The 23,986-nt window shown below is 47.8% G+C and overlaps 1 protein-coding gene and 1 non-coding gene across 8 annotated transcripts in view; both read right to left on the bottom strand.

The window, feature by feature from the left end:
* Positions 1–84: 84 nt before the first annotated feature.
* On the bottom strand, positions 85–277 carry LOC133516714 (U2 spliceosomal RNA). The gene has a single exon (XR_009799270.1). It is a non-coding gene; the product is annotated as a U2 spliceosomal RNA (small nuclear RNA).
* A 606-nt stretch (positions 278–883) lies between these two features.
* Positions 884–23,986, bottom strand: part of LOC133515750 (adenomatous polyposis coli protein-like) — a 91,327-nt gene continuing 68,224 nt past the window's right edge. For 6 of the 7 annotated variants that reach the window (XM_061848329.1, XM_061848328.1, XM_061848326.1 and 3 more), the window contains 11 exons: positions 19,473–20,852; positions 16,972–18,922; positions 16,324–16,495; positions 14,909–15,006; positions 13,769–13,920; positions 13,443–13,560; positions 9,703–13,280; positions 9,419–9,484; positions 8,602–8,681; positions 7,920–8,035; positions 884–6,624 (listed from right to left, as the gene is read on the bottom strand). In XM_061848329.1, coding sequence (XP_061704313.1) covers positions 2,621–6,624; positions 7,920–8,035; positions 8,602–8,681; positions 9,419–9,484; positions 9,703–13,280; positions 13,443–13,560; positions 13,769–13,920; positions 14,909–15,006; positions 16,324–16,495; positions 16,972–18,922; positions 19,473–20,852 — 11,715 coding nt within the window. In that variant the 3' untranslated portion in view covers positions 884–2,620. The remainder of the gene's footprint in view (positions 6,625–7,919; positions 8,036–8,601; positions 8,682–9,418; positions 9,485–9,702; positions 13,281–13,442; positions 13,561–13,768; positions 13,921–14,908; positions 15,007–16,323; positions 16,496–16,971; positions 18,923–19,472; positions 20,853–23,986) is intronic. The other variant, XM_061848327.1, reaches the window with a different exon arrangement.

The following is a 23,986-nucleotide window of genomic DNA, read 5'->3' as shown; positions in this document are numbered from 1 at the left end:
TCAGATTAGATATTTGTGAGCAGCTCTGCTGATGTTACCTGATGACGACTATACCACGATATAATATATCTAAATTTTAATTGGTTTATGTGGGCCGATCCCGGCGGCACTGCAATGCCGGGCCGACCCGTGACGGGAGTGGAGCGAGCCCCGAACATCCCGTCGGTTTACAAAATTCAGTTTAATATACTGGTCCCTCAGTGAGGGAACTTTCAGATATTAAGCTGAAAAGAACAGATACTACACTTTGATCTTAGCCAAAAGGCCGAGAAGCGATAATTGTCATAAGTTAACAGAGAGAGACCATTGAATCAGGAAAAATCTTAACACCGCGATGTAGCTTTATTATGGCGTCGGTACAGCGACATCTAGCGGGGAATTGGGAAACTAAACTTCTCATAGCGTTAGTAGGGACACTTCTTCTCACTTGGAAATTTTAAGGCCTGCGCACACCAGATGCGTAGGTTATGATGACGGACGATACAACAATACAACGCTTGCGTGACATGTGCGTGCACGGTTCCAACATTTTCGCGCCGCGTATGTGCTCGTCTACGCACACGCAACCGGTGTGGATGGCCTTTTATATTTAACTGTGCGAGAGATCTGTAGAACGAATATACCTAAAATTATGTTGACGACGCTATTCTTGTTTACTTATTGGCTCATCAACAGCAGCCGACTCGGACTGATGTTGTATTTACCATGAAACAAAATAATTTCAGAGCTAGTAACTTTAATGTTCGAAATTCAACCTTAAACCGTTCTCAAGATCTACCTACTACGTATGTGGTCGTCTAAACGTCTCTGCTCTGATAAGGGTCAACTTCTAGCGATTAGTTGCGTAAAAGGAGCGGGTACAAAAAATAAAATATTTACAAAATGTGGTAAATATCATTTATTACCATCAAAATATGCACCTTATAACTATATAATTATTTACCTAAACTGGCGTAACAGAATAATGGCTACAGCAGCGGATAACCGAGTACATTATGCTATGCTCCTTAAATACGTGTAACGTTAGAAAATCAGTACTACGTCACGGGGAAGCTTATTCAGCCTATCTAGCCATGGGTCCGAAAAAATACTACAAAATATTGGTACAGTCAGCGTCAAATACTTTGTAGCAACCTAAGTAGCCAAATAGTTCGGTGACTGTACATACAGCTATTTTAAAACAGTACTAGTAACTTGTGAAACAAGGTTAATTGACTGCTTTAATGTCAGAAATGGTCAAAGTAACAGTCATCTTATGATCTTTATCGATAGCATTTTTGCTTATTCTTAGAATGTTTAATTATAACTTTTACCTGCCGTACTGTTTTATATCGACTCCAATAAACCATTTATCAATGTCGATATGAATGACAAGTAGACATAGATTAGCTCGAGTATTGGTGACGATTTACTTAGTCTTCATATGCATCAAGGAGAGAAGTAAAACTGATTTCTACTAATAATTGGAAGGAAAAAACAACCTATATCCAGCCCATTGAGTGACCTTGACGCTTATAAATAACATTAAAACTGACTAGACGTAAAAAATTGAGACAAATACCATTTTTGCCCCCATTTTTACAGCAAAACTACGTGACATTCCAATTTGCGTTACTTAAGTAATGATATTATGAAAAATATACAAATTGTGTTATTGGTAACCTTAACTAGTTTTGATGAGAAATATTTACATCGAAATGAATGGAGCTAATGCTTACCGTTCTGCGATATTCAGTGAGAAAACTCATGTTTTCCAACCGATAGTCGGAAGGTAACTCAATATGGGATCGATAGGAAAAGACTTAGTTTAAATTACTAACACTGTAAAGATTAAGTAAAAAGCGCTTAACGTGATAGAAAATCTGTCATAAAACATATTAAGCTAGATTTCATACCTACCTACGCAACACGATATTTCTGTCCGTAAAGGTTCATTTTACATGATTTCTTTTGTCATCCGCCACCTACAATATATCTTAAACTAAAACTGCAGTCAGAAAGGGATTGTCAATATCCCAAAGTAAATAAATGCAACAAATATACATAGAGAAAATAAACTATAGAATGACAACTGAGGTTTTTAAACTTGCAATCAAATTAACATTCTATAAAATATAAAAGGGATACATTTAATTTTCATTGCATGGTCGAGGGACTAAGCTTTTAACGAAAATGTGAAAATGTCATTGTTAGAATACATTAGTCTCAGCTTGAACAAACATACCCGACCTAAATCAACTAAAAGTCCATACGATTTGTGACGCTTGTGTCGTGAAACATTGATCGATTTATCTTGCTTAAACAAGCATAATTGTCATTATCCTAAACGATAATTTGAATAAATATGCAAACATTCCTTAAATATTCAATTTCGCATCCAATCCACTCAAGTTTTCTACACATCACTTTTGGAAACGGCCGTGACCGATTGACAATTTTATCAATGAAAGATTGAGTTATAACTGTTTTGGTTTACACTGCCCGGCCTATCGAATGTGTCTTAATTTAAAACACCAAGTTACGGCCTAAAAATTCGTTGAAACTATGACATCTCTCATCGACAAGTTTTTCATACATATACAACTAACATCATTCACTGAGTTTTTTAATACTTGACACACTACGGGACTTGTCCGTTGGCCGGTTTTCTCGTAAACACTCGTGTAGTCACCGGTTTCTTCACGGAAGGCGCGGTGATCTTCGACGGCGTAGACTTCGGCCTCAAACTGGGAATTTGCGATACTTTGATACCTATTGCAGTTTTTTGTTTAGGCGCAGTGGAGACTTGCGCTTGCTTGGGCTGGCCCTCGAAGGTGGAACTTCTGATTAGTTTCGGCTGTTCGGATTTGTCACTCTCGATCCAAACCCGCTTGTCGGGTTTGGCGATTACTTTCTTAGTCTGCTCGACCTTTTTCCAAAGACTGGCTATTTTGCTTTCCACATCTTTAGAATTAATTTTGGAAGACTGTACGCTGTTGACGCTGGAAGTGCTGCCTTGTCTGGATCCCCTGGAGGCGAGGGTGACAGTTTTGGCGCTGTCGTTGCTCTGCAGGCTGTGGTTGGAAGCGGAGTTCCTCATGGCGGGTTTGGGTTTGGGCGCAGGTTTTTCGCTGCTGCCGCCTTTCTTTAGGGGAGGTTTCGAGTAACGGTTAAGTTGCGGCAATCTAGATGGAGATGTGTTGTTAACAGCGGGTTTAGGGGTGCTTTTCGCGTATCTAGATACGATTGGTTTCTTCTCTGCTACAGGAACTGGTAAATCTTTAGCAGGAACTGAGCTTTCTTCCTTAGTGAAGGTGCCCTGTCGTTCGAGAGGCAAAGGTTTGCCAGCTACTAGCGGAACGGGGACAGCTTTCTGAGCTACTTTTGAGGGCGATTTGTTAAGGGTCTTTTTAGGTGAGGTATTAGCGCTGGGTGGTTTGGAAGTCGTGGGGGTTCTGCTCGGAGCTTTGGCACTAGATTTAGGAGGTACTATGGCCTTCACTGGAGCCTTAGCTGGCGTGGTGGCGGGTTTCTTAGCGGGAGGTACGCTTCGTCTGTAAGGAGAGACGTACGCTGCTTTCTTCCTGCCCCTGACCGCTTTAGGCTCCTCCTTCTCGTGTGATTCGTTGGAATCTAGACTTTCATCTCGTCTCTCTGGTTTGGTGATCTTCGGTTTAGGTCTTGGAGCGGTTTCTTCTTCAGAATCGTTGTCGGAATGTGTGTCTCCTTCGTAGCTGGCGAAATCGCTGCTGCTCGGGTTTTGAACCTTGTCACTTTGCAGCGCTCTTCGATAGGATGCAGTCATTTCTATGTTCTTTAAGTTGTTAACGACGCAAATATCGACCGCGGCCGGACTCTCTATGACGGGAAGATAGTTTCTGAAGCTCTTAGTGTATGTTTGCATTTGGGTCGAGTTAAGTTCGAAATCGTCTTCGTTGTGTCCGCTATCAGTTTCCCTAAAGACATCGTCATGTCTGTCGTCGATGATTTGCTGATGGTTCAGCTCGTTTGAAGACAGGCTGTCGTAGCCTGTAGTTGTTTCCACGTTTTCGAAGCTGGCGTCTTTGGTGACAAACGTTGGGGATGGAGGGATATCCTCGCTGAGTGTTCTAGTCCTGAATCTTTCTGCGTCCTCCATACGTTTCTGTTTCATGGTCTTTTTGGCGGCTAGCCGCTGCTTTAAGCTCTCGATTTGTGGATCGACTGCCTTTGTCTCCTGTATGATGCTTTGTATGTTGACGGTCTGCGTTTGATACCTAGCTCTGTCCTCTAACCGTCGTTGTTTAGCACTCATCTTCCTCTTTGATTTACTTTCTGAATTAGCTGTGACGTAGTCGTCTGATCTGTCGCTTTCTGATTTGGTCCACGTCATAAATTCTTCAGACGCCACTGTCAGAACATCTGACTCAGATGGTGGGTCTATTATAGTATAAGTTTGATATCTATCTTTAGCGACATTTCGTTTTTCTTTAGGGGTCAAATATTTAGGGTCTCTCGTTTTCTTTGGAGTAGATTCTACGCTGCTCATGTCTGATGGTAGAGGGGTGCAGTTTTCAGAACCGGACGGGATATCTGTAACTACATTTAAGGTGCTAGAAGCTTCATCGTGCAACTGATGCGCTGTTGTAGGCTCTATTTCTACTGTGGACTCTGCCATTTCATCAAACAGCGATGGAGGATTGACTTTGTCCAAGTCTAGGAGATTAAAGTTGTGACAGAGAGGGAAATCCTGAATTGGCTGTTTGAAGTCAAAAATTACGGGAGTCTTTTCTCTATCTGCAACCTCAGACACAATGCTGCTCACAGACACCATGCTACTTTCCATGTCCAAATTCTCCATTTCCGAAGGTGGTTTGACATTGTCGAGAAAACTGACAGGATTGCTGTCCAAGTGTTCAGAGCTCCCTTGGTGCATGGAGTTGCTGAGCGCTCTTTTAACCATCATGGCAACGGGGAGGGATTTCTTGCGGGATTTTTGGGATTTCTTCGACGTATCATCCCATTGGCCTGAAGCGCTCAAGGAAAGAAGACTGCCTAAATGTGATGGTGGTTTTACATTGTCCAAGTCCAAGGAAGTTAGTGATGTCACACTGTTTTCCATGCCGTATGTGGAGCTTTTCAGTTGCGCTGCTAAACGGGCCGCTTCTTTCTCTATAGCGGACGCCATTAAAGAGTCAAACTTCTGTTCGCCGTCATCAACTAGGGAGGTATAGCTGGGTTCGGGAATGTTATCAAGCATGACATCACTGAGTTGATTATCTTCAGTGATCTGCAGTTCTGAAGCGACCGTGTCTTCGTCCAACTTGTTGGTGAGATCGGGTCGGGTGGACATGACCGGTTCACTTTTCTCTAGTAAATCCGGCAACGCTAAGGCCGCATCCGCGATTTCACTTCTAATAGAGGAGACCATGTGAACGGAGCCGCTTATAGTCGGGAACGTCACATCATCGGGGCAGGTGTTATCGTTCCAAGTGTCGTGTTGGGACTCCTCGAAGGCCCTCTCCGTGTATTTAATATCAGTGTACTCGAGCTTCTTCCTCGTCAACGTCGCCACCTCATAGTTTCTCGGCTCGTCGCTCCAAGACCCGTCGAGGACGTCCGCATAAGACTCGTTGGACCGGTTAAGTTCGTCGCGGACTTCGGAGTCTAAAGTCGTATTCGCAGATTGCGGCGCGAGGCACTCATTGGAGCGGTTGAGGCTGTCACTGGTGATCGTGGAAGCGAGAGGCCCGCGCGAGGTGTCGAGCGAGGGAGCGAGAGAGGGGAGGGAGGTGACGAGCGGGTCCTCAGAGCCAGGCGTGCGTGTCGCGGAGGGGGCGGCGCCGCCGGCGGCGCGGGCGGCCGCCGACGGCGCGCACACGTTTTTTGCCGCCTTGCCCTCCCCCGCGCCGCGCGCTATCACCTCCTCCAGCAGCGCGCGGTCGAGGGAGTCCTCGCCGACCATCCTGTCCAGCGCACCCTGACTCTTGTTGTCCCTGCGTCTCCTCCGCTCGGATCTGTCGTCGCTCCGCACGCGGAGTTTCTCGCTCCTCTTAGGCTGGGCTTTCGACATACCCATACGTACGCAGCGTTCGAAAACCTCCTTATCTGTAGATCCGAAGGAATCGTTGCTGAGGGAACTCAACGAGTTGCTTCTCTCTAGCTGTTTTCTAGGCTCGTCGATTCTTGCGGGTAAGCTCGGCGGACCGTCGTCGTAGTATCTAGAGTGGTGGCCTCTAAACCTATGAGCCATAGAGGAGGACTCTCCATGGTACGAGTATGGGGATCTCGTTAAAGCGAACTCCTGCTCCAGCCTCCGAACGCGGGAGCTGCTTTTGATGTTATAGACGCCCGAAGCGAGGTTTCGTTCGAACTCCTCGTCTTTAACTTTAGGTCGATGTTGCGAGATTTTGTCGCTTCTATCGAGGGATTTATGATGTCTAGTGTGTCTTACGTTCTCAGTGGGTCTCTCTACAGAGTGTGCCTTGTCGAAGTGTCTCGCGTGGCTGAGGCCGGCCTGGACGGTCTCCTCGAAGATCTCGCGGTCGGTGGAGCCGAAGGAGTCGAGGCTGAGGGAGCTAGAGGAGTCGTGGGTGGCGGCGGGGAGTTGAGGCTTCTCGAGGTTGCGTGCTGTTTTTATTGGGAGGCGGCTTTCGCGTCTGCGTTCTGAAAATGAAAAATAGGTATGAATATTTAGTGAATTTTTTGTTGGAGGAGATGGGGGTTTTAAAAAAAAATGAGTGGGAGTGGTGAAATTATTTGGAGTTCATGGCAATAATTGCAAATGCTGAAGACGTTTGGTATACATTTTTAAAGATGATCATGATGACCTGTGTGCGGGGACGGCGAGGGGCGAGGTGTGTGGTGTACCTGTGTGTGCGGGGACGGCGAGGGGCGAGGTGTGTGGTGTACCTGTGTGTGCGGGGACGGCGAGGGGCGAGGTGTGTGGTGTACCTGTGTGTGCGGGGACGGCGAGGGGCGAGGTGTGTGGTGTACCTGTGTGTGCGGGGACGGCGAGGGGCGAGGTGTGTGGTGTACCTGTGTGTGCGGGGACGGCGAGGGGCGAGGTGTGTGGTGTACCTGTGTGTGCGGGGACGGCGAGGGGCGAGGTGTGTGGTGTACCTGTGTGTGCGGGGACGGCGAGGGGCGAGGTGTGTGGTGTACCTGTGTGTGCGGGGACGGCGAGGGGCGAGGTGTGTGGTGTACCTGTGTGTGCGGGGACGGCGAGGGGCGAGGTGTGGTGTACCTGTGTGTGCGGGGACGGCGAGGGCGAGGTGTGTGGTGTACCTGTGTGTGCGGGGACGGCGAGGGGCGAGGTGTGTGGTGTACCTGTGTGTGCGGGGACGGCGAGGGGCGAGGTGTGTGGAGTACCTGTGTGTGCGGGGACGGCGAGGGGCGAGGTGTGTGGTGTACCTGTGTGTGTGCGGGGACGGCGAGGGGCGAGGTGTGTGGTGTACCTGTGTGTGCGGGGACGGCGAGGGGCGAGGTGTGTGGTGTACCTGTGTGTGCGGGGACGGCGAGGGGCGAGGTGTGTGGTGTACCTGTGTGTGCGGGGACGGCGAGGGGCGAGGTGTGTGGTGTACCTGTGTGTGCGGGGACGGCGAGGGGCGAGGTGTGTGGTGTACCTGTGTGTGCGGGGACGGCGAGGGGCGAGGTGTGTGGTGTACCTGTGTGTGCGGGGACGGCGAGGGGCGAGGTGTGTGGTGTACCTGTGTGTGCGGGGACGGCGAGGGGCGAGGTGTGTGGTGTACCTGTGTGTGCGGGGACGGCGAGGGGCGAGGTGTGTGGTGTACCTGTGTGTGCGGGGACGGCGAGGGGCGAGGTGTGTGGTGTACCTGTGTGTGCGGGGACGGCGAGGGGCGAGGTGTGTGGTGTACCTGTGTGTGCGGGGACGGCGAGGGGCGAGGTGTGTGGTGTACCTGTGTGTGCGGGGACGGCGAGGGGCGAGGTGTGTGGTGTACCTGTGTGTGCGGGCGGCGCGTGCGCGGCGAGGGCGCGCGGCGGGCGCGGCGGCGCGGCGTGGTGCGAGTCCTTGGGCGGCAGCGGCGGCGCCGGCGGAGATGACGAGGGACTCGGACTGGGAATAACACATATGGTTACTTTATAATGTGATAAATACATTGTTGCCAACCTTATTTTAAATGTCATCTCTGACAAATAAGTAAACCATAGACAAGATTTTAACTTCATTCATTCATTTTCCCGCCCGTACCCTCCATTCTTTGCTACTTCTTGAATGTGGTTATTGTGGTTGTCGAATAAAAACTTAACTGTTGTGTTAAAAAACAGTGTGTCTTTCAAGTTAAAATGGATGAAGACGAAAACTTAGTGTCTACGCCTGAAGAAATATCAGTGATGGCCCAAGAAGTCACTAAAAAATTGCTGCCTTCAAAATCGCGATAGATGACGTGAAAAATATTTGTTAAATTCACAATTTTATTTCAAAGTAAGTGCTTGGTCGAAGAAAAAATATTGTATGCAACGTTGTTTAACTGAGTCAAAAAATACTCGTGGCGTCTTTATTAACAATTTTCGGCTTCGCCTCAAATTATTACTCACGCCACTCGCCTTTTTTGAACTCTCTTAAACAACGGTTGCATAAAATACTATAAAAACAATGGAATTAAAAACGTTATGACTCACCTAACTCGCACATTCCTTTCATGTTCGTGTGACATCTTCACGGTTTCGGTGGACGTGCGGAGATACGGAGGCAGTGATCTCTGTCAATAAAAAAACAAATATATTTATTATCCCCTCAAGTCCCAGATATAGTTAATGTCAAAAGCCTTCAAGTCCCTTGAATAAAAATAATTTGATAAAATATTAATAATAGACAATTCGAAAAATGTGACGTCACACCAAACCCTAATAACATATATATATATATATATATATATATATATATATGTATGTATATGTAAGTATATGTATTTGTATCAATATTATTAATATATATGTATGTTTATGTATGTGTATTTTTTAATGAATGTATTGTGTTCGTACATGTATCAATTGTATCACCTATACCTATGTTTTTGCACCGCCTACAACTTATCTGCTTTGCCTACAGGTTGACTGGTAGAGAATGCCTTACGGCATTAAGTTCGCCTATTGTACAGTGTGTTTTCTTATGTGCAATAAAGATTAAATAAATAAATAAATAAACCCCTCCCGGGTTTGCCAAATGTGATCAAGTGTGACGAGGAGGGGGGGAGGGGTAAAAAAATCTAGAAATTCGTGTGATGTAATTAATGGATGACCCCTAAGGCGCTATTTTCATATAAATTCAATTTTAAGTCGACAACCCATATATATATACATTTTAGTTGAAATGTCACATTTGATCAGGAGCTATACTAAACAACTAAATCTTGAAAACTAATTCATTTGAGTTTAATAAAGTAAACAGTGAAAGTGTAGGTTGGTACTGTGGTACTGGTGAATACATAATACTCACATAAACGTTATCCCGATCTGAATAATTGACTGAGGATAAGTCTTTTGACGGCTTGTTTTTCACCACCTACAAAAAAGAAAAACATTCAATTAACGCAATATATTGACCTGAAAATGTATTATGCCTGACAATTAATTTATTTATTTTAAAATAATAGTTCTACTGTTCCACGGCGGCGCCGAGTCGATGGACAGCACGGACAGGTTGGAGTTGCTGCCCGCCTTGGACAGGATGGCCGGTGTGTCCTCTGTGGAGGACACTGGGCAGGGCCGGGTAGTACATACGTTAGCGATCCCCTTCTGTATGCAGTCCTCCAGCAGGTCCGCGTCGCTCAGGTTGCTGCTGTCGGAGGTGTCGGGAGCGTTCCGCGGCGGCGCCGAGTCGATGGACAGCACGGACAGGTTGGAGTTGCTGCCCGCCTTGGACAGGATGGCCGGTGTGTCCTCTGTGGAGGACACTGGGCAGGGCCGGGTAGTACATACGTTAGCGATCCCCTTCTGTATGCAGTCCTCCAGCAGGTCCGCGTCGCTCAGGTTGCTGCTGTCGGAGGTGTCGGGAGCGTTCCGCGGCGGCGCCGAGTCGATGGACAGCACGGACAGGTTGGAGTTGCTGCCCGCCTTGGACAGGATGGCCGGTGTGTCCTCTGTGGAGGACACTGGGCAGGGCCGGGTAGTACATACGTTAGCGATCCCCTTCTGTATGCAGTCCTCCAGCAGGTCCGCGTCGCTCAGGTTGCTGCTGTCGGAGGTGTCGGGAGCGTTCCGCGGCGGCGCCGAGTCGATGGACAGCACGGACAGGTTGGAGTTGCTGCCCGCCTTGGACAGGATGGCCGGTGTGTCCTCTGTGGAGGACACTGGGCAGGGCCGGGTAGTACATACGTTAGCGATCCCCTTCTGTATGCAGTCCTCCAGCAGGTCCGCGTCGCTCAGGTTGCTGCTGTCGGAGGTGTCGGGAGCGTTCCGCGGCGGCGCCGAGTCGATGGACAGCACGGACAGGTTGGAGTTGCTGCCCGCCTTGGACAGGATGGCCGGTGTGTCCTCTGTGGAGGACACTGGGCAGGGCCGGGTAGTACATACGTTAGCGATCCCCTTCTGTATGCAGTCCTCCAGCAGGTCCGCGTCGCTCAGGTTGCTGCTGTCGGAGGTGTCGGGAGCGTTCCGCGGCGGCGCCGAGTCGATGGACAGCACGGACAGGTTGGAGTTGCTGCCCGCCTTGGACAGGATGGCCGGTGTGTCCTCTGTGGAGGACACTGGGCAGGGCCGGGTAGTACATACGTTAGCGATCCCCTTCTGTATGCAGTCCTCCAGCAGGTCCGCGTCGCTCAGGTTGCTGCTGTCGGAGGTGTCGGGAGCGTTCCGCGGCGGCGCCGAGTCGATGGACAGCACGGACAGGTTGGAGTTGCTGCCCGCCTTGGACAGGATGGCCGGTGTGTCCTCTGTGGAGGACACTGGGCAGGGCCGGGTAGTACATACGTTAGCGATCCCCTTCTGTATGCAGTCCTCCAGCAGGTCCGCGTCGCTCAGGTTGCTGCTGTCGGAGGTGTCGGGAGCGTTCCGCGGCGGCGCCGAGTCGATGGACAGCACGGACAGGTTGGAGTTGCTGCCCGCCTTGGACAGGATGGCCGGTGTGTCCTCTGTGGAGGACACTGGGCAGGGCCGGGTAGTACATACGTTAGCGATCCCCTTCTGTATGCAGTCCTCCAGCAGGTCCGCGTCGCTCAGGTTGCTGCTGTCGGAGGTGTCGGGAGCGTTCCGCGGCGGCGCCGAGTCGATGGACAGCACGGACAGGTTGGAGTTGCTGCCCGCCTTGGACAGGATGGCCGGTGTGTCCTCTGTGGAGGACACTGGGCAGGGCCGGGTAGTACATACGTTAGCGATCCCCTTCTGTATGCAGTCCTCCAGCAGGTCCGCGTCGCTCAGGTTGCTGCTGTCGGAGGTGTCGGGAGCGTTCCGCGGCGGCGCCGAGTCGATGGACAGCACGGACAGGTTGGAGTTGCTGCCCGCCTTGGACAGGATGGCCGGTGTGTCCTCTGTGGAGGACACTGGGCAGGGCCGGGTAGTACATACGTTAGCGATCCCCTTCTGTATGCAGTCCTCCAGCAGGTCCGCGTCGCTCAGGTTGCTGCTGTCGGAGGTGTCGGGAGCGTTCCGCGGCGGCGCCGAGTCGATGGACAGCACGGACAGGTTGGAGTTGCTGCCCGCCTTGGACAGGATGGCCGGTGTGTCCTCTGTGGAGGACACTGGGCAGGGCCGGGTAGTACATACGTTAGCGATCCCCTTCTGTATGCAGTCCTCCAGCAGGTCCGCGTCGCTCAGGTTGCTGCTGTCGGAGGTGTCGGGAGCGTTCCGCGGCGGCGCCGAGTCGATGGACAGCACGGACAGGTTGGAGTTGCTGCCCGCCTTGGACAGGATGGCCGGTGTGTCCTCTGTGGAGGACACTGGGCAGGGCCGGGTAGTACATACGTTAGCGATCCCCTTCTGTATGCAGTCCTCCAGCAGGTCCGCGTCGCTCAGGTTGCTGCTGTCGGAGGTGTCGGGAGCGTTCCGCGGCGGCGCCGAGTCGATGGACAGCACGGACAGGTTGGAGTTGCTGCCCGCCTTGGACAGGATGGCCGGTGTGTCCTCTGTGGAGGACACTGGGCAGGGCCGGGTAGTACATACGTTAGCGATCCCCTTCTGTATGCAGTCCTCCAGCAGGTCCGCGTCGCTCAGGTTGCTGCTGTCGGAGGTGTCGGGAGCGTTCCGCGGCGGCGCCGAGTCGATGGACAGCACGGACAGGTTGGAGTTGCTGCCCGCCTTGGACAGGATGGCCGGTGTGTCCTCTGTGGAGGACACTGGGCAGGGCCGGGTAGTACATACGTTAGCGATCCCCTTCTGTATGCAGTCCTCCAGCAGGTCCGCGTCGCTCAGGTTGCTGCTGTCGGAGGTGTCGGGAGCGTTCCGCGGCGGCGCCGAGTCGATGGACAGCACGGACAGGTTGGAGTTGCTGCCCGCCTTGGACAGGATGGCCGGTGTGTCCTCTGTGGAGGACACTGGGCAGGGCCGGGTAGTACATACGTTAGCGATCCCCTTCTGTATGCAGTCCTCCAGCAGGTCCGCGTCGCTCAGGTTGCTGCTGTCGGAGGTGTCGGGAGCGTTCCGCGGCGGCGCCGAGTCGATGGACAGCACGGACAGGTTGGAGTTGCTGCCCGCCTTGGACAGGATGGCCGGTGTGTCCTCTGTGGAGGACACTGGGCAGGGCCGGGTAGTACATACGTTAGCGATCCCCTTCTGTATGCAGTCCTCCAGCAGGTCCGCGTCGCTCAGGTTGCTGCTGTCGGAGGTGTCGGGAGCGTTCCGCGGCGGCGCCGAGTCGATGGACAGCACGGACAGGTTGGAGTTGCTGCCCGCCTTGGACAGGATGGCCGGTGTGTCCTCTGTGGAGGACACTGGGCAGGGCCGGGTAGTACATACGTTAGCGATCCCCTTCTGTATGCAGTCCTCCAGCAGGTCCGCGTCGCTCAGGTTGCTGCTGTCGGAGGTGTCGGGAGCGTTCCGCGGCGGCGCCGAGTCGATGGACAGCACGGACAGGTTGGAGTTGCTGCCCGCCTTGGACAGGATGGCCGGTGTGTCCTCTGTGGAGGACACTGGGCAGGGCCGGGTAGTACATACGTTAGCGATCCCCTTCTGTATGCAGTCCTCCAGCAGGTCCGCGTCGCTCAGGTTGCTGCTGTCGGAGGTGTCGGGAGCGTTCCGCGGCGGCGCCGAGTCGATGGACAGCACGGACAGGTTGGAGTTGCTGCCCGCCTTGGACAGGATGGCCGGTGTGTCCTCTGTGAAGTACACTTGGCAGGTGTCGCCGGGGGTTTGGGTTCCTGAAACAACTTTCAATACATTAACCCCTTGAATCCTGGCCATAGACTATTCATAATTCAAAATTACAAAAATCTAAAGGGTTGGATTTTTTAAAGGGTTTACAACTTTATATTTCAATAATAGTTCACACCGAGGTGGAACTTGCCAGTAACTTGGCATAAACTACTAACCTCGTAGTGGTTCACTGATCGTCCTCACAGGGAGAGCTCGGGGTGCAGGCGAGTGTTCGTTGCCGTCATTCTTGGAACCTTTGGCTTCGCTCGACAGCTTCAAGCTGAGCTGTGATGGCTGCAAATAATTTATAGTTGTGATCGTTACGTTATTTAGCCTAGACCAAGCAATTAGTAATAATTAGTCCCAATTTACGGAAATTTTGACTCTTTTTTATCATCAGAATCATTACTCATCAGGTACATACAAGTTCAACGATTGAGCGACCAGATTTGTACAAATGACCTTCCTGTTCTGTCCAGACAACAGGTATTTCAACACTGACCTTGATCTCTTCCTCGATGGTGAGGCTGCTCAAACTGCTCAGGTTGGGTGGGGAGCATTGCGCTGGAGTGTTTTCCACCATGAACTGCGAAGTGCGCTCCTCAAACACGGACACTTCGCGACAGTCGCGGGTGTCCAACTCCGGTTCGCATACTGAGGACAGTTCACGTTAGTTGAAATTGATGTCATGAATTATCCAAGCCCTTGTTTATAATATGAATTTTCTGAAATGATTTTACGCCTCTGACTCTAATCTGTTAAACAGCCTTCGTTTATTTTGTGCAGAGCGGTCAGCTCAAGCGTTAGGCACGTGGCAAAACAACAATGTTGTTTAAAAAGCAACTATATCGTGATAGAGAGTAAGGTTCAAATTTATGTAACACCTTAATCGATGAACAAACAGGCACACGCGGGTAAAAACAACAGGGCGTTATTTTTGGAGATAACAAAACTTGTTTTCTCCAACTGAGCTGTTTCATGAATTTTAATCATATAAATATGATGGTAAAATATTTATATGATTGTCGGAAAATACGAACGTATTAAACGTACCTATACTCTGTATCTTTAGGTATTTAAATAAAAGTAAACAATATCTACCCTCAAATCTCCAGATTTAATGTGTTTTTAACCATAGAGACTATACATCTCTATTGTATTGTATTAATTAATTATTTTAAGATTATTATAATGTAATGTTTACCCAGGTATTGGCTGTTGTATTTATAAATGTTGTTATGTATTTTTCATGTCACTATATGATGTTACTATAAATGTTGTATTGACTTGTAAAAGAGCCCTTGAGGCCTACTTGCAGAATAAAATTTTGAATTTTGAAATGTCGCCTTAAGCCAGTTGATGGTAGATGAAAACATTACATGATCAAATATGTTTAATTTTATTTAAATACCTAAAGATACAGAGTATAGGAAACGCTTAAAAAATTTCACAATAGGTCCTCAAAATAAAAACATTTGTATTTTTGAAAATAGTATTCTATGGACATTTTTTGAGGTACATTCCATTCGTTTATTGTTTCTTTTTTTAGTACAGTTGTAAATAGAAATGTTTTTAAAATATTAGCCTTAAAATTGACCTTTTGAAAGGACATTGGGATTTAGGAGGACAGTACGGTTGATACCTGGCGGGGGCGAGGCGGGGTCTGCGCCGCGCGGCGAGGCGGGCGCGCCGGGCGAGTCCGGGATCTCGCTCGGCGAGATGCAGCCCGACGTCAGCCGGCTATAGACAATCACACAAATAAGCCATCTGTTTTATTCTGTCTAGTTGGTTGGATTTGGTTATTTGATCAATTGATGGAATAGTTAGCAAATAGTCGGCATTCTGCCACTGAACGACGGTACGTCGAAAGTGAGCTACGAGCGGTCGGACTGAACTGGAGCGAGGCCAGGGCTAAAACAGCGAAAATCGAAGTTCGTCAATTGCGGGCATTTTTCTCTTTCACTCTAATTACGTCTTAGTGAGAGTAAAAGAGAAAGATCCTCGCAATTTGCGGTAGGCTCCCAGAAAGGCCGCTGAAGATAGGAAGGTGTGGCGCGAGGTTAAGGTGCTTAGCACTTAGCTTATAGCGCTAAGCTCCGATGTTTGAGCGAGAGAATGCCATATGCGTATTATAGCGAGATCCCGCTCGCACGACGACGTGCGAATCGCATCCAATGTGACAAGCGCCTAAGGGCAGTTTCAGATTAGGTAGCGTTTTATACAAGCGTGCGCGTACGAGCGTGTAAGCTCGTATATACCAAATGTAGGGAATAGTGACGCGCGTGTAAGCTCATAAAAACCAAATGTGGGGAAATGCAACGCGCGTGTAAGCTGGTAACGCCGAAACGACTGTATACATGCAGAAAAATACGCTAGTCTGAAACCGCCCTAAGACCCTCTGCGCCTTTGAGGTGCTTTAGGACCAAGACTCGGAACCGGTTTTTTAAAATACCGGTAAATACCGGTTTGTTTAGGAGTTTTATAAGGACGCGAACGTTTTAAGGAACGTCGGCCTCAGGCAACGAGCCCAGAGAGGACGAGCGAGAGAACATGAGCGGGGTGTCTGTGGACGGCTGGGAGCTTACTGCTACTGGGTCCGTTGTGTGTTGAACTGACCTGACTTCAGACAGCACCGAACCCTGGTCCGGCTGCTCGTCTGCCTCAGACAGCGAGCCCAGAGAGGACGAGCGAGAGAACATGAGCGGGGTGTCTGTGGACGGCTGGGAGCTTACTGCTACTGGGTCCGTTGTGTGTTAAACTGACCTGACTTCAGACAGCACCGAACCCTGGTCCGGCTGCTCGTCTGCCTCAGACAGCGAGCCCAGAGAGGACGAGCGAGAGAACATGAGCGGGGTGTCTGTGGACGGCTGGGAGCTTACTGCTACTGGGTCCGTTGTGTGTTGAACTGACCTGACTTCAGACAGCACCGAACCCTGGTCCGGCTGCTCGTCTGCCTCAGACAGCGAGCCCAGAGAGGACGAGCGAGAGAACATGAGCGGGGTGTCTGTGGACGGCTGGGAGCTTACTGCTACTGGGTCCGTTGTGTGTTGAACTGACCTGACTTCAGACAGCACCGAACCCTGGTCCGGCTGCTCGTCTGCCTCAGGCAGCGAGCCCAGAGAGGACGAGCGAGAGAACATGAGCGGGGTGTCTTCTACGAAGCGGCCTGGCGTGGAAGGTTGTGAGCTTCCTGCTACTGGGTCCGTTGCGAATGTTACCGCTTTTGAACCTGGAAAAATTTAAAACACAGTTGAGCTAAATAAACAGACGGGATCAGAAATTATGATTACACATCTTTAGTAGTGTGCTTATCATAGGTTGTTTCTGCTAATATTAATCTAAAGCCTGATTTTACATGCGTGCTGAGGTCGTGTGCGTCAGGGACGCAGATATGAAATAGCAATATCGCTTGCTCCCTCTAACGTATAATCAGGCTTGGAATCTCATAATTGAAAAAGGACATTATGATGACAAATACAACTGCAACTATTTTCTCACTGATCTCTGGATCATTAGTTTTTTCTTTCCAGTAATTACGTACGCAAAACACTGTGTCGTTATTGTGCAACTAGGTACTTTTTGTGACCAAACGAACTTTGTAACCAATCAACTAACTTCTATTCTACTCATTCTAAGCTATTTTTTGTCTTCTCTTTTACTGGTAATTTATTTCTATTCTCTACTAATAATATACTGATCTCTTACCTTCTTTATCCTTCGAAGAGCTGGCGCTTTGGTCCTGAACGCTCGGCTCTACGTTAATAGTAGCCATTGCATTCTTCTTCGCCAAACTGTCTTCTTCTGTAGGCTCTCCTAAACTGCTCAATGAACTAACTCGAGAAAAGTACCCAGGAGTACCCTCGTCGCAATAGTTCACTGGTTTCTCTGGACTTATCATCCCTGAACTGAACTTCGTGTCAAACACACTTCGCTTCTCAGGGATCGGCTCAGGGTTTTGGGGAGTGACTATCGCTCTGTCGTTATCGTGTCTCGGAGGATCTTCTATAGAGCAAGTATCCTTTTCATCCGAATGCGTCATGACTTCAGGGTTTTCTTTCACGCTTGGTGTTGATTTTGGTTTCCCATCTTTGCCTATGACTCTAAGGTCAGACATGGAGGTGGCGGTGGAAAAAATGATGGGGGTTTCGTACGGAGTGCCCTCAGTGGCGAAGTGTTTGATAGTGTCCTCGTGGACGGACGGGCCGGCCGGCTCGGAGATATCTGAACCGTTTTCTGATTGGTGCTCAGCGTAGCGGAGGGAATAATCCGTTGGCTGGTCTAAATCGGTCTCTTGGTAGTCTCCGAAGGTGCTCGGACTGTCTTTCTTGTATTTTTTCGTAGCTTTGGGTTTGCCTTCAGCTAAAGACGGATCCAGCTCGTTCGTTTTAGTTTCCGAATATTTTCTGCTGAAATCTATAGGCTGGTCGCAAGAGTCTTGATCGACGTCATAACCAGACTCTGTGTAATTGGTTCTCATGTCGGTCGTTCTTGGTGGTGGTATCGGGGGTTGAGTTGGGTATCGCAGGAAACCGTCTTTGGCTAAAGGTTTGGAGGTCATTTTAAACGCTTCGCCGCCTGTTTCACTCTTCATCAAGTCTTTGTTTCTTGGTGTTGGTACGGGGACTTTTCCAGTGCGCATGACCCTTTCGAATACTGTGTCGGAATGAGCGCTCGTGACGGAATCCTTGCTGTCGGAACGATTGACGTTAGTAGAGCTTCCTGTGGTGGATCGAGTGACTAAAGCGCCTTTTAGCAACGTGTTACTGCAGCTGAGGTAACTGGCGAGATGCGCGCTGTGGCTGAGTGAAATTTGTGAGGTCAGAGCTCCCATTAAAGGCGAGCTCGAGGACATTCTGTTGAGGTTCATGGCGATCTGCCGCTCGGTGGCCGTGAAGAGATTCTTCTCGTCCCTGTTGCTTGTAGTGGGGGAGGTCGCCGGTTCGATGTTGTCACACGTTTCGGCTAAGTTCTGGTCTAACTCCTGTTCGAGAGCCTTCTGTTTCCTAGCTCCAAGTGTAGGCAGAGCAGGCAGGTTCATGGTTCTCGCTGTGCTGTCTAGCGAGATGATGTGTGTCTTTCCCGGTTTGGAGTTGAGGAGGTTCTTGAGGGCCGCGCCGGAGCCCATGGCTATCATCTTGTGCTTGGAGTGGATGAGGCTGCGGAGCATGGGCACAGCTCCGTGGTCCCATAGGAACTGCTGGTCCTGCGGGCAGCGCGCGGAGAGGTTCCACAACGTTCCACAGGAGTTGCTCACGACGGTGAGACTGGGGGACTTCAAGTGCTGCAGTAAGACACTCAAGCAATTTCTCTCGCGGAGAATTTGCCTGTAATCTTCGCGGACAGCGATGTGGCTGGAGACGTTCCGCATGATGCCGCCGGCGTTCTCGACGATGGCGAGGGTTTTGGTGGGGGAGTCGTAGCTAAGCATATCGACGAGGAACCCTAAAGCCCCGTCGACGGAGCACAAGGCGACCTTGTTCATGGAGCAGTGGGCGGTGAGGTTCCAAAGGGCAGAGAGTACAGACTTGAGGGTGGCCTCCTTTTGGCACGTCATGGCCGCTTTGGTTAGGCCCTTCACGGCTCCGACTTCTCGTAGGACCTGCTTGCTGCTGGTGTCCGCTCTCCACGATAAGTTACGCAGTACAGCAGCGGTTACCTGATGGAGAACGAAATGAAGCGTTATTATACTTATGTGATTAGCATTTGGCATGTTACATTTTACTTGAGATGTTTGATATCAAGTACTGAGACAATGGAAAAATCACAAACTTATTTTGAGAAGTTCTAATGCGTCATGAAATCGAGAATGGTATTCAATATCAATAACACAACTATAAATCGTTTGACGAATGACACGAGTGTGACAACGTAACCACCATTGCAAATAGAAATCTATTTTCTTCGTTGGTCTTTCTTTCATTTACTTTTTATTTATTTATGTAATAGGCTGCAAACGAGCCGCCTGATGGGAAGCAGTCATCGCCGCCCATGGACATAAGCAACATCGGAGGAGCCACTTATGCGTTGCCAACCTTTGAGAACCCTAAAAACCTGCTTCTTGAAGAACCCTATGTCATAGCGCAAGGGGAACACCTCAGAAGGTAGCTCATTCCACAACTTGCACGTTCTGGGAAAAAACGAACTTGTTTCTTAAACAGGAGTTTGTTAACTCGTACTATTAACAGTTTCAAAAAGCATATACATACCTGTCTCATGTCATCGTTGGGCGACTCCAGTTGCTCCACCAACGCCAGCATGAATTCTTTAAACGAGCATAACAACGACTTGTTGTTGCCATCACCAAACGTCAGGTTCGTCAGCGTCATGCCGGCGTACTTCCTCATCGTCAAGCACGTGTTATCATCGGTTCTACTCCCGTGGGCTGCTTGGTCTCCACTCACTAACGCCGCAAGAGCTTGTAGACCACCTAGTTGGCACACCACGTGCCTATGCTCCTCATCAAAGGACAGCTTCATCAATGCAGCCACGCTTTGACTTGGATGCTTAGTTCCATCGTCTTCAATAACATCTTTCCCTTCTTTCCGGTTTTCTACGACATCTTCTAAGATGTAGCAGTATTCTCTGACTTGTTCGAGTAGTCTCCAGACTCTCGCTTCTCGTCTGCCGGCTTTGTCATCGGTTTGAGTGTGGATTATGTTCCGCAGCGCCTTTGCGGCGCGGTCTCGCGTCTCTCTAGGTACTTTAGAGTGGATCAGTTGCACTAGTAAGGGTATGCAGCCGGCTTGTCTCATTGCGATACAGCTTTCTACTGATCTGCTCATTTCTAGTAAAGGTCCGCTCAGGTCGGCGTTGTTCTCTGGCGATAAGCTAAGAAGGGAGATGAGAGAGATGACGCAGTCCATTTTGTTATCCAAATTGGATGAGGGCCGGTGTCCGTCGGCCGAACCGTTGCTGGAGAAACTCCGGACGCTGGCGGAGTCGTGGCCGGTCCAAATGTCCCGTTCGCCGGGCCACGTCCCTCTGTACAGCTGCGAGGCTCTTTTGTCTCTTTCACTAGATCTCGCCGCATTTTCTAAGCCGTAATGTAGCGTACTCCGGTAACTAGTCCTATGCGGTCGTTCTTCTTGAGGTAAATATGTGGGAGTCTTTGTGGTTTTCTTGGGGAGGGCGCCGGCTTTCTTTTGCGCTTGGTCGTCCTCGGCTTCGTCGTCGAGGAAGTTGGGGTTGGTGATGTCGCTGCGCTCGTCAAATTCATCGGGCGATGGCGAGTGGTCGAGGAAATGTGGTTTGGGGATCCGACATTCGATGTTAGATTTGGAGGGGTTCTGGTAATCGTCGTCGAGGAAGTGCCGGCGAGGGAGCGGGTCGGAATCCAGGGCTAGTGTGAGGTCCCGAGAGCGCGCTTTGTCCGTTCTGGGGGGTAGAGTCTGAGGGGGTTTGGGGTGTTTTGAGTCAATAGGGCGGCGCGCTTCGGGAGACAGAGGGGAAGGATCCTGCGAACTCCGCGGCGGCTCGCTGGAGGTGGACGGGGTGCAGTCATCGCTGGCTGATGGTACGGAGTCAGTTAACGGCGAATTTGAAGAGTCCATGCTGCTCCAGGGGTCTACCATCACTTCGTTCTCCAACTGTAACAAAGTAAAATTGAACTGTTAAAAAATATTCTGGAACATGTCGCCTTACATTGCGATAGCCTCAGTAAATGGGGGAGATACAAATGAAAGCCGGTTCCTCAGTGCCAAAAGTACACCTTATAAGGAGAAATGGGTGAAGGCGGCATGGCAACCGGCTTAAAGCTTAAACATGAAACTCCCGGTCAAGGTTGACCGTACGCGCCCGTGTGTAGGTCGGTGCTATTTTTATTACCTCATTAAAACGCCGCCGTTTACACGCAATTTTAATTCTACAACAGAATTATACGACTCATGTGTAGGTGGGCAAACAAATATTTACTCATTCGAACTTTCTTTCTGCTTTAAAACCTGGAAAGAGTGAGCGTGAGAAATATGCCTATTTTCAGGAATTGTAAAATCTTAATTTAATTATTAAATCAATTAATGAGGGATTACAAATAAATATTTTGTATTAAGTATGGCTTTATTATACAATTATACTCAGACAAGCCAACTTTGTCAGTAAAAAAGGCGCGAATATCTAAATTTGTATGAGAAATCGATCCTTTGCGGTTAATTCTGGCTTATCAGAATATATTACAAATATTTGGATCGCTACATGGCCTATATCTAAAAATAAACCTATTTGTCCGATATAATATGATACAATCTTTAGACAGTCAGTTTTGCATAAACCATTACTAACCAAATGTGTGTCTAATAAAAATTATAATTTTGGCCAGCTATGGTTCCACTAAATGTGTACCTAACGGGAATAGAAACGTGTGTCACATACAACAACATTAACTGTTAACTCAAATAACTAATAAGGGCCGAAGGATAAAAATATATCATTTCCTGTTCTACTCGTACTCACGTCACATGCGGTAACTCGCGTCGCGTGCACATTACGATTAGATGAAAAAGGTTAGTTAAAATAAATTGATTTACTAATATGTAAATCACTAGAGAAAAAATGCCTATACTTTTCATACCTATTCAATTAATCTGAAATTACTAGATACCACCAAGAGTAGGTAATTCGTAACGTAGGTCGATCGTGACGAAAGGTGACGGCCGCTTCTAAATACAAAAAACGTAGTCCCCATTTTCTTTTCTGAATATTGACATTATGGAATATATTTTTACATAATTTGATGTATATTTACAATAGCTATGACCCTCCGTTAGATTTTTTTGATTTTGTTATTTTTGAAAATGTTAGGAGCGAAAAACAGTTTCCATACAATGTTTAAAATTCTTCAAGCTTTTATAATAATTAAAATTCGAAAATAAAACTAAAGTAGAAGCATAGCTGTGGTCGATATATACAACAAACTGTGTCAAAATATGTAAAAAAAAATTTATATCCAAAAAGGGAAATGAGGACTACGTTTGTACGTAACGTCTTCGTCTTAAGTTCCATAGCAACTAAATCGTTTTAGATAGTTCAAAAATAAAGCGGATTGACTTGTCAGTCAAATATGTAACCTATTATATCATATGAATTAGAATAATTACAATTAATTTTGCATGCTTAGTTCATGGACCTAGAATAATAAGGACGTAGTTTCGCTAAAACAACTAGGATTCCATCATCCACCAATTTTGTAGTATTTACGCGTGACACACAAACATTGACAGTTATCTCTATGCCCTGATCCACCAATCTGCCGTCAGTCAAATTGAGACGTCAGTGCATTAATTGTTCGAAGAAAAATATTAAATACGCCGGCATGCGTGGTCAAATGTTTCAAAAATTATACCGATTGAAAGAAAAAAAAGAGACAGGATACATTTTCATACATAAGTTAAACAATTATCACGTTATCTTTCGTAAAATACGATATTAATCCATGAAGTTGTACCTACCTATACTGGAGGATGCTACCACTTTTTTTGCCATAGTATATTGAATCTTATCACCGAGCTAGAAAGGTGTTCGTACCAAACTAGAGAAAATGTACTCAATCCGTCTAGATATACATTCGTGACACGCACACAGGGGTCGTCCAGAAATCATGCGATCAAAAATAAGCCAAATATGATCACATGATTTCTGGACGACCCCACACTGAAACCGTCCGCCATTGCAGTGTCACAACTGGTCGTCAGTGGCGCGGGCGCGGCCTCTGTCAAATTGTTCCTCTATGGCTTAGTTATTAAGTTAGAATAATACAGCATGTTTATATTTAAGGTGGTTCGACTAGGTTACCCAAAGCTTAAACCTCACTAGATGGCGCCACAATTGCAAATTTTGAGTTTTAATTTTTTTGTGGAGTAGTCTTGGTATTTCTATATTGTAAATTATGTTTAGCGCACTCTTTAAATAAATATTGAACTATTACAACAAACATTGAACACTTCATTGTACAAAAACTACCCCTTAATGTCGACAGAATGTTTCTTGACTCTATTTCTAAGTATCACTCACACATTCAAACAGTCTTACTGGGATCCTTGTAGTAGACAATTTGGCACAGCGTGAGTAGGCTTCAATAGCGTTGCGGTATGTACGTGGAAATACATGCAAGAGGATGTGGGTTCGAGACTCATTAATTTTTTTTTTGTTATCAGTATTATCAAGTACCTACCTATTATTAATAAATTATTTTATGAGAAATATGAGCGTTTTCCATAATAATATTAAAAATCTGAATCTCACACATCATGATATTTTTGGGTTCTTCCAACTCAGAATCACTAGCATAATCAATCCTCGTGCTAAAAAAACCCGAAAATTTGTATTGAAATTTTAGTTTTACATTGAAATTTCTTTCACACTAAAATGTGACGTAATGGTATGGATATTTTAGGATATCTTTTTTTAATGCTAGGGTGGAGAAGATTCTAAGTAGAATGAACCTAAGAAAGTCCAAATTTGTAAGTCAGATTTTCCGGTATTTTATTAAAAAAAAAACGCTGTTTTGTTCTAAAATTAAAGCAATCCCTTACTGCCCAGCCTTTAAAAAAGTAGGTACTATTTTACAGTAGAATTAAAACATTTTTTTACGATACATTTAATTAAATTACAGTGAGTTACAAAATTGCATGGCCTTCTATTTATAACCATTATAAAAAGAAATGAGATATTTACCATGTTTGTTTATATTATTGATTTCCCGATATTTTGACACAACTAGAAGTTT

The sequence above is a fragment of the Cydia pomonella genome, chromosome 3 (assembly GCF_033807575.1).
Source record: "Cydia pomonella isolate Wapato2018A chromosome 3, ilCydPomo1, whole genome shotgun sequence".
NCBI classification, from domain to species: domain Eukaryota; kingdom Metazoa; phylum Arthropoda; class Insecta; order Lepidoptera; family Tortricidae; genus Cydia; species Cydia pomonella.
Note: the sequence above shows the minus strand (reverse complement) of the source record. Positions and strands in the feature narration are given on the sequence as shown.